The sequence below is a fragment of the Haplochromis burtoni genome, unplaced genomic scaffold (assembly GCF_018398535.1).
Source record: "Haplochromis burtoni strain Fernald_Lab_line unplaced genomic scaffold, NCSU_Asbu1 Contig_174, whole genome shotgun sequence".
NCBI lineage: Eukaryota > Metazoa > Chordata > Actinopteri > Cichliformes > Cichlidae > Haplochromis > Haplochromis burtoni.
Window position 1 is genome coordinate 1,013,706 of NW_024582535.1, and position 10,926 is coordinate 1,024,631.

At 40.9% G+C, this 10,926-nt stretch overlaps 1 protein-coding gene across 2 annotated transcripts in view; it reads left to right on the forward strand.

Moving 5' to 3' along the window:
* Nucleotides 1-1,571: 1,571 nt before the first annotated feature.
* The window catches only part of rock2a (rho-associated, coiled-coil containing protein kinase 2a), a 43,113-nt gene continuing 33,758 nt past the window's right edge, over nucleotides 1,572-10,926 (forward strand). Inside the window, exon 1 of one of the 2 annotated variants that reach the window (XM_014337280.2) lies at nucleotides 1,572-2,447. In XM_014337280.2, the coding sequence (XP_014192766.1) occupies nucleotides 2,349-2,447 (99 nt within the window). In that variant the 5' untranslated portion in view covers nucleotides 1,572-2,348. The remainder of the gene's footprint in view (nucleotides 2,448-10,926) is intronic. The other variant, XM_014337281.2, reaches the window with a different exon arrangement.

The window sequence follows — 10,926 nt, forward strand, 5'->3', positions numbered from 1 at the left end:
TCTTAAGGCTCCACTTCAGCATTTCAGTCAGGCTGTGGTCTGGACTTTGACTGGGCCATTGCAACACCTTCATTCTTTTTGTGGTCAGTCACTCTCTTGTAGATTTGCTCGTGTGCTTGGGATCATTGACACAGTTTAAGCTAAAATTTAGCTGTCAGGCCTCACATTTGACTCTATACAGAGGAGATCATGGTTGACTCATGGCAAAGTGCCCAGATTGTGTGGCTGCAAAACAAGCCCAAATCACAAGCTCTCCACCACCATGCTGACAGTTGGTATGAGGTGTTTGTGCATTATGGCCAAACATCTCCACTTTGGTCTTGTCTGTCCAAAGGACATTGTTCCAGAGGTCTTGTGATTTGTTCATGAGCAACTCTGCAAACAAGGTACATTTGTTCAGTGTTTTTCTAATCGTGTTGTCAACTTTAACATTTAACATGGTAACGGAGTCCTGCAGAGTCCAAGATGTAGCTCTTGGGTAATTTCTTTGAGATGTGCATGCTCTGACCTTGGGTGAATTTGCTGGGACATCCACTCCTGGGAAGACTGTCTCTATCACTGTAGAATGATGGACTTTAAATTTCTGGGAAATAGCCAGATAACCGTGCCCAGAAGGATGAGCAGCAGCAACTGCTTTTCTAAGATCTGTGCAGATGTTGTATCTCTTTGACATTGTGTTTGCACACACCTGAATGGTGCAGACAAGCAAACTGCTAAAACTTCTGCTTTTATAGACGTGCTCAAAATAATCAAGTGGATTTGATTATTGGCATCAGGCATCTAATTATTTTTAATATCTTTTTGTTATGCCAACTAACCGTGTTCGGTGCTTTCCAGAAAAGAATGTATTGGAGTGCATTACGAAGTATGACATATCTGCGCGGCATGGCAGTCTTTCTGTCCTGGCAAAATTTCAGCTCTTGCGTCTGGTGCAGTCCACCATGAGGTAAACTGAGGACCTCTCCATCCAATTCATTTATGAAAAACCTGTATTCTGCCAGACTTGTTACATATCCTCCATCTTGAGTGTGGACTGTCACCTTCAGATAGAAGATATAAAGTCCTAAAATGCAGACTGGATTACTTTAAAAAGGAATTTGTCATCTTATCTTATTCACTCTTTGCAAAGACAGCTTCTGTGACAGCACTAGGAATTCCCCTAAGTAGTGTATTGTATTGTGTTTCAGCTTATTTTGTGCTAAATAAATAAAGACATGGTGTAATATGTCATATTTCCCAGCTCATCTGAAGCTGTATTGCCAAATTCTAAAATCTCAGACGAGCTAGTTATTTTTATTATATAAAACCTTAGAATTTGAAAAGAGTGTACTTTCTTTTGATCATCTTTGTGGTTGTCTTGCTCGTATTTATTGTTAAAAAATATAAACTTATTACAGTTATGAACTATACAAAGAATGGATACTTTTGACCTACTAAAGAGAAGAGTTAAAGTTTTTGATATTAAAAGATTACAAGAGAAATTTATCTCAAGCGATATCCAGGTTGGAGGGCAGGACTGGTGGATTATGGGTAATTGAGTCCTCTGTGTGTGTGTTGATGTCAGGGGGCGGAGAGTGCGAGAGTACAGCCTCCGTGTGTGTGTTAGTGTGTAGATGTGAGTGTACGGTGAGGAATTCAGCTGCTGGATGAGTTTTCTCTGCGAGAAAAACTTATTTTTTTGGCGTCCACGTCTTGAAGCGAGGAGGACAAATGCGAAAATGCGAGAAGAAATCCAGGAAGAGGCGAGCGAGTGCTTATTAAAAATTCAGCGCGGGAGAACAGACGTTATTACCCGTTCGGAGGACTTGTGGCAGCACCGAGGATAAACTCCACTTCTAACGGGCTAAAGCGTTGTTGAATGGGGTGAAACGAAGCGGATTTTTTCCCTCCTAAAGATAGCAAGTCCAGGAAGAAAAAAAATTCAAGCGGTCGAAACCCAGAAGGAAAGGGGAGTAAAAAGGGGGCAAAGAAAACGCCCTGCTTTGCTGCCTGTTGCTGGTAAATTCAAACTTTATCGCCAAGTTTAAAAAATGCATCTTCCACTTAACGAGAGGTGATAGTTCAAGTCGTCATTCCTAGCTTAAAGCCGGGCGGGTTTGCTAACTGACGGCCCCCTCTCACTTGGCAAGTTTTATGTTTTTGGAAGCATTGGGAATATTTTCTCCTCGTTGTGCACACCATTCCTGTTGGAAGCGATTTGGGTGGGCTGGGAGCCCAAAGGCTGCTCCGCCAGGCCTGCGGCCATTAGCCAGGAACAAAGAGGGTTCACATGTAAACTCAAACAGTTTGGAAAAGCCTCTTCATTAGTTTTTAAAACCCAACTTTTAACCACCAACGACGGCGCAGTCATGTCGCTGGGCGCCGAGAGGAGGATGGAAACCCGGCTGAAGAAGCTGGAGGACATGATCAGAGACCCCAGATCTGCCATAAACCTGGAAAGTTTACTGGTGAGTCAAGTGGGATCCACTTCATAGGTTATTAATGATGTTGTCTGATCGCTGAATGGCTAGGCACGCATGCACGCCCTCAGGTGAGCTAATTGCATTTAAACACCTTTTCATGTTAAAACGGTGCAGTTTATGATTTAAGTGTTATCGCCTGGTGGAGACACTGTAGACAAACCTGATTAATAGTTCAATCTGGGTGCAGACAGAGCAGTTTGGGGCTCTTTGAGGCCTGTCTACAGATTAGGATTAACTACTTGAGATAGCTCCCCTGGGTGTTTTCATGGAGACTAATATTTTTAGATAACATATGGGCCCACCAAGCCACTGTAGTCCTATCAGTCCCAGATGTAACCACAGAACCATTGCAGTCTTCCTACACTGGTATGTAAATAGGATGTTGGCTATGGAGGACCCAGTCTGCCAAAAATCCAATAAACCATATTGGCAGCAATTAATATCAGAAAATATATATAATAACAGTGTTTAGAATTAAATTAAAAATTAAAGTAGAAGAAAAGTTGAAGTTGTAAAACTGCGTATCTCCTACTGTTTCAACCACTCAGATAAATGTGTAGATTTTTATCTGAAGTTCCACTTAATTATTATTTAAATTGTATTTATCTTCCATTTGTTTTTCCCCTTTGACCTCCCGAATATAAATAAGTGACAAGATAATAAACGAGCAATAGTATTAAGGAAAACAAATATATAAGTTATTGGAAGTGTTAGGTTATATCATGTCAGTGTCATGAACAATTTGAGAATGGCTTACTTTTTTGTTTCTGGATATTGCCTAAATCGGTTCTCTATATTTGCCCACCAGCTTAATTCATTAATTTAATTAATTAATTTTACAGTTAATTAATATAGTCTTCTGGAAACTGGAGTTTTGTCCCTTAGTAGTAGTAGTAGTAGTAGTAGTAGTAGTAGTAGTAGTAATGATGAAAATCATTGAAGATTAGTTTCATGATATCTTTGTAGCTGGAGGAGAAAAACTAACTTTAAAGAGGTAAAACAGTGAGTATGTGTTTAGTTTGTTGTACTCTCAGCAGCTGCTATTAGATTCTGACTGGAGCTCATTTTGATTTGAATATTTCTGTTTTGTAGGGTGGGATTTTAGTACGCTCTGGTGCTTACATATAGCATTGCATTTGATTAGAATTGAGAGGCATGTAAAATCTATAATGTTTGTCTTTCTCTGACAGCTATCTTACCCCCCCATTTGAATATTGACCTCAAATTTAAGATAGCCTCTGTGTGTGTGTTTATACATACATGAATGTAGCATGGGAAGAGTCATGTCTGGTCATTGTCCAAAAGAGCTTTTTCTCACATGTAGCAAACAATGGGAGATTGTCCAAGCCAGATGTGTTCTTACTGCTGGAAATAATCTATGTAGTTTGACCATGACAACCACTCGCTTGCTGTTTTCTCTTTGGGATAATCAGACTTTTCTCGGACTTTGACCACTTGGGAGCTGACAGGGTAACCATCATTTGATGCCAACTGATTTGGGTATTTGTGGTTTAATATCTCCCTCGGGTGATATCTGCAAAAGTCTCCCTGTTCATTTCTAATAATGTGTCATTTGTCTGATCCCCTTTTCCCCCTTGCAAGCTTTTTCTTTTTCTTCAAGTTGGGTGACTACGTCTTTATTTGCTTTATTTGCCAAAGTGGCACCACAAGAGGAATTGGCTGAGTAAGACCACATAAGTTGTTTTTGGATTTCAATGCCATCACAGCAAACACAGTTGCTTCGTGGTGGTCATATTGGTGCAAGTTTATGGAGATTTTTCCATTTGAAGAAAAGAAAAATGTAAATATCATAAACTTTCAATTTGCCACAGAGCTTATTTTCTGTGATAATCCAAAACCCTTGTGGTATAAATGTCAGTGCCTTTTTGTTGCGCGATCTGGGACGATGTTCCAGTTTGGCCATTGATCTATTGGTTCTCGAAGTTTTCCCAGCACACCCCACTTCAGAAGCCAGAAGAAGTTCACACCGCAGATTCCACATAACTAACAATAAAAAAAGGAAATTTGAACATGCTGTGTAATATCAGCACAGTAGCATCTGCATACTCTTGTTTATCTTCCCTTAAAAAAAATCATACCGGTAATCTTTGTTTAATCTGGTTGTCCGTGTGCTGTTACATCAACACGCTGGTTCTTATTCACCTACAGCCTGGCAACCATTTCTATTTTGCTTTCCTCGGGAGAGGGGAGTGAGACGGTGCATTCCCTGAATTTTTTTCCTCAGAGGTAAAGTGGTCAGAAGTTATGAGATTGTGAACGATGTCTCAGGTCCCTGTGTTTACCCTGTGCGGGGATGAGTCAGACCTGTTTGTACAGCCGCTTATGTGACGTACAATTGAAAGATTTTTTTTTTTTTTAATTTTATTTTTTTTTTTTGGGCCAACAGACGATGGACTTGCCTGATTGCAGACCTTTCATTAACCACCCACATCTGGTGATTTCTTTAGCAGCTCAGTGATTGTCAGGGTATGGACGATGGCCCAGAAGTAATGGAATTTGAGCCAAATAAGGATAGCGTTTGCAATTATTGCCATTGATACAATCAAATAACTCTTGCTTTCTAAGTTGGCGAAGGACTGATGTATTAGAATTGAAACTGTTTAAATGTGTCTGTCTTTAAGTTTTGTGATGACCTAACGTTGCATAAGGCAGTGGAAAAATTCTTCCATTACACCAGTGTATATCACGACTTTGGGCTTAAATGGGAAAAGAGGTCTTCCGACAATTTAGATCAGCTCTGTTCTCCCAAAATAAATTTAGATCTCAGTTATTTTCTGGACCCTAGGAAAGCTGGAATCCCAAGCTATTTTCAGACCTATTAACTGTAACTTTTAGCCAACATTGTGTGATGTTGCCTACTTTAGCTTTAAAGTTAGAGGGTGGTGTTTGAATTTCTGGGGCCCCTAACTGGATGTGACAGAGTGCAAACACACTGTCAGCTCTATCTTAAAAAGCATCACCTCACCCCTTTTAATGGGCCCCTTCTGACTCAGCCCACCCCCCCTTTCCCATACATCCCTTCCCCTGGGGTTCTCCCGCCCCCCTCCATACAACTTGAGGCAATCCTGGTCAAGTCCTGAGGAAGAATTCGGCATAACTTGACCACCGGTGGTGTTTACTTCCTGCACATGAGCTGGGGAGAGAGAGGTGTTGAGTGTTTGAGACAAAAGTTGAGTGGGAAGCATGCGTAGGAGAGAACAGGCTGCGGTTTTCCATTTTTAGCAGCCTCTGTGCTGTCGCTGGGATCAAGAAGTTTTGCTGCTCGGTGTGTTCAGACACACGCATGCACACAAACAATAAATGCTAAGATATGTCTTGTTTTTGTTTGGGTTTTGGGGTTGGGGGTGGGGGGGTTGCAGGTGAAGGAAAAACATGCATACTTAAAGTGCCTAGATAATTGCTCACAGGCTCATATTTGGTAAATAATGAATCACAAATCCCCTGTTATTGTGGCATGGCAACGGTACCAGAGGGAGCCACATTGTGTGGACCCTTTATTTATTCTTCTCACTAACAGCTTAGTGAAGGAAACTCGGTAATTAATTTCAGGTTTGTGCTTTTTTTCCCCTTTCCTTTTGTTTTTTTTAAATGATCATGAAGGTAATGCATTTAAGGAGCAGTGGGCAGGCTTCTCTTGGGATAAGGAAAACTGACGTGGAGGAATGTGCAGCATCTGTCAGGGAAACTCGGTCACCTTCCTTAGTCAATCTTCAACTCTTGTGATGAGATGGGGCAGAGCTGCTGCTATCTGTAAATCCAGCCACAGAACAGCCAGGGGAAAAAATAATACTTAAATGATGCGTTAATGCCGCCCCACTCTCTGGTTATATAAACTGTAGATCACTATATTGCCTCTATCAGCACTCAATCAAGTGTAACCTCAAGTCTCAGCAACCTTCCCCTTGTGCAAACGGTAGGGATCGTTATTTGGCAGGACACCACTGCTGACTGAAGTGCAGGACTTAACTTGGCAGCTCAAAGTACAGGCAGTGATTGTTAAGGAGCAAGCACAAGATGAGGCCTTTTCCGGAATTAAAGAAAAAGACAAAACTAAAATATGGACAGGTTATTTGCAAATCACTCAAGTTTCTGCTGTCCTAAAGGAAATGACCTCACTGAGTAAATAGTTGGCAGCCATACATGGGGCTCAAAGTTCCATAGACTTCTGTCCTGCCTGCACTTTCCCCGTTCGCTTTCTAGCCTTATCTCTTTTCCCTGGCCCTACTTTTCTCTCAGCCCCTCCCCTCAGGCTTGTTAAACACACTGCAGGTATGTTAACTGTGTTTTCATACTTTTGCAGGCCCAGGGCGTGCAGATAACTTAATGCACAGCACTTATGTGTGAATGATATGGGAAATAGAGCTAAAAGCTTGTATGATGCTTTCCAGTTTATCTCTGGGGGGCAATCCCTGTCCATTTCTTTTAAGATCATTTGGAGTGATGCTCTTTTTATTCAGCATTAGTTGGGAAAGCCTTTTAATACATATGCTGTCTCTTTTGCTTAGTACTGGTTATTCACGCCCTTTTTTTCTCTCCCTATTCCTACTCGTATATGCTTCATTTTGTTTTGTTTTTTTCCATTAATTTTTTTGTCTTCTCATCTCCCATTTTCTTCAGCTTTTTTCTTTCTTCCCCTCCCCTTTAACTTATTGTCACTCCACTTCTCACCTACACTAGACTTTCTTCCTCTGTAGCTATTGGGATAAATGATATCCCCTCTTTGTCAACCTGAGTTTTGGCTTCTTCTCTGGAGTGTAGTTGAGTTGCTCTCAGGCAAACAGCAGTAGCAGACCAGACCCGGCTTCAGTGTGCTAGCTGGATAGAAACACTGCCTTATAAGGCACTGGGGATGGTGGCCCCAGCCAATTTTTTTTTCCTTCAAAACAAGCCGGTCTCTCGGCTCCACACCACCTCTGGTGAGTCGGCCGGGCCTCTCCATGGTCTTTTTTTGGTTTTTCGCTCCACTCCAGTGAAGAAGACCTGGCGTCTTCTGGGTGTGCAAACCCTCAGCAGTCTCAAAATGTCAACCTTCACTTCAGTTATGCAGCTCCTGGTCTCCTTTAGTGGTCAGAGCTAGGAAACATGATAAGGGTTTTCCTTGTTTATTAAAGCCATACATGGTCCACCAGAGGCTTTTTTTGGAAATAAAAAAACACTTAAGGCCTGTAAGAAAGAAAAAGAGTAGGGGAAATTTAAAAATGTATTTATTTAGGTCAGTATTTTAATTCTGATTATGTATTCATTGGCTTAGCAAACATCATCTAGTTGCTGAACTTAAAAGCATATGGCTTTACAGGGGATTTCCATAAACTTAAAAAATAACTCAGGAGTAGGACAAATATTGATGTAGGGAACTGGGTCGTCTGGTAGTTGAGTTCTGATTGTTAGGCGTGGTTTTTAACCGCAAAGCTCATCTTGCAAGGACACACTCTGGTCTCTGCTGGCTTGCTGCCACCGTGGGATGTCTGCAGGCGCAAATCGGGGAGTAGAGGGGTCCTCTACTTAATTATAATGTGTATGTCTTGCATTACAACACGGATGTTTGGCTGGTTGTCAATGCATGTTTACCTGCAGAGATCATTAATACCATAGATCGTAGCTTAGCACAAAAGCAAAATAAGGGCAAAAACCAACACCTGCCTTTTTTACACTAATAAAGCTAACTAATTGACATGTTGCATCTCATTAATTTTGGTGATTAAAGTAATATGATGCTGGTTGTTAAAGATTTACGTGTCAGACAGGTGGTTTCCTGTCAGCTACACTCTGAGAACCCCAGGAAGTTACCCAACCTGGCCAAGAATGAACTTTTGTCCAAAATGAACCTCCTTGTTTCCTCATTTGCTGTTTCCTATACATTGGACACTCAATGGGTTGCTCTACATTTGGGAGCAAGTTAAGATTTTGGAAAAATTGTTATTGTTTTGTGTTGCACAGCATGTATTTTGAATACAACTTTATACATCTGTGTGTTGATGTTCACTTCTCAGTGTTGCCCCATCACAGGTATATTACTTTTTGCCTATATGGTGTCCCATATACAATTTCAAACTGTTATTTTTTTTTTTCACTTGCAGTTCAGATATGATATGCCCAGTGTGACCATTTTGAAACCACTGTAAACAGCGGTTCATCAAAGCAGGCAGTGGGTTGAGTCAGACTGTGTTTTTAAGCTAAATTGCAACATTAGTGCAAGAAATACAATGGTGAGTTGATAAAAAGTGACACAGTCATTTCCCTTAACATCATAAGTCTATAACTATATATAATATGTTCTTTGCAGTTGATGCCAGATCATATTTGAAGATGGATCTTTGCCCTCAGTACTGTAGCTAATTAATGATCACATTTGTACCCCTGCTCTTGTTTTTCTCGTGTTACAGTTTGTTGGACACATTTTTGAGAAAATCTCTAGTGAAGCGGCTGCTCTCAAGTCGAAAAGATTAGAGCTAATCTTGGACAGCCATCACCTGTTTTTCTGTAACTACTTGCAGGCAGTTCATGCAAACACTTATACTTTGTATTACATTACTTAAATAAATTCTGATAAATCTCGAGTGTTCATTTTGCTTTTCCTTAGCCAGCTGTAAAAAATTAATTACTAACTGAACAAAAATCAAAGTCCACACCTTAAAATACCCACACATTAATAAACACCTAATTCTCACCACCTTGATTTCATGTTATATAGTGCCTCAGACAAATGGAACAAGATATGAGTCAGGAGCTGTCCAACAGGGATGTGAGAAGAAATTTTTAGAATGAGGAAGAATGCAAGCACAAGAATTGACTTTCTCAAAATTTACATGGAGATTTTCCAATCGTGGCATTGGAATGACCCCCCTCTTTGCATCAAACATGAGGGCAGGAAACAGTACTAGTTTCCTGAGTTGTGTTGTGTTACAGGAACTTTGTGTTATTTTCCTGCGTTTCTGTCTTCCCTGTGTCATCATCCATGTGATTTGGCTCTTCTTCTGTGGACTTTGAGCCTACTCTAAACCAGAATTGGAAGGACTTTGACACTATGGCCACACTCAGTCAGCCTCTCACACACACACACACACACACACACACACAGCGTTATCCGTCAGGTGTGATGTATGAATTACCGTGCGTTGTTTCAGGAAATAATCATTTTTAATGCTAAATATACAGACACAAAAGCAAACAAAAGATGCCCCCTGGACACACACACACACACACACACACACACACACACACACACATAACAAAAGACGCTGGTAGTGATTGGGCCAGCATGCCAGTTTTGTCATATTTTTTGAGTCCACATTTCCCTCAGTCACCACAACAGAGAATATAAAGTTAACATGACTCTTCCAGACACAATATTTAGAAGTCTGCCAGGTTGAAATAAACCAGACTTCTCCTTAATATGACATTTGGACTAGAAGCGAAGCTGAAATCTGAGATATTGATGTGTTTACGGTGGTGTAGGGTTCTCATGTATGCACACAGAGATTTCACCTTAATCTCTTTGCTGTTTTTGTCTAGACATAAAGACTGTGGTTGATATTTTAACTTAAAGTAGGATTTGGTTATAATGCAGCACTCAGGTTCTGTGACCTTCCTGCATAGTTTTTGAATCTTACTGCTCTGCAGGAAGACTTAACTTTTGAAGAACTTTCAGTTCCCACACCGATCAAAACTGTAAAGGTCATGAACTCAGTTATGCAAATGGCTCTGTGGTTAACAGTGACGGCAAAAATCCTGTTGTTGACTTTGTTGTCATGCTGTGCAAAATCTTCCCCCGGTGGCGCGAGCATTGAGGAGTTTAATACCTGAGTCTTGGTATATTTTTAGTTTCAACTGAGGGTGTGAGTGAGAAGAGCAGAGAAGAGAACAGGAGGCTCCCACGCATAACGCACAATCCATCTGGCCTCAGCCTTATCATTCCATCACAACCTGCTGGTGAAACACAGCCTCCTACACGCATACACAAACTTTCTGTCATGCACACATGCTTATGCACAGGCTCGGGCACTCATAGATACGCATTAGTGTCCATTTTCATAAGCAAACAACATTTATTCAGTTGATCTTAGCAACACACAGCCTGCATTGTGTGTAGCCAGCAGCAACAATAGAGCTATACTGCTCATTACCAAACAGCTACAGATTGTCAGTGAGTTCACTGCCTTTAATAAACACAAACAAGGACATTCGTATGTTCGCACTCGAGTTTAGACCGGGAGTGTTTGTGTTGAAGCTGGCAGTTATAATTGAAATGGTTTGTGTCTATACTAAAAATATTTATACAAATGTACTCATAGACATGCCAAAGGATCGAAACAAAATCCTAGCCTAATGATGTCATCTTAGTGCTATGTTTTTGTTTTGTGTGTGTGTGTGTGTGTGTGTGTGTGTGTGTGTGTGTGTGTGTGTGTGTGTGTGTGTGTGTGTGTGTGTGTGTGTGTGTGTGTGT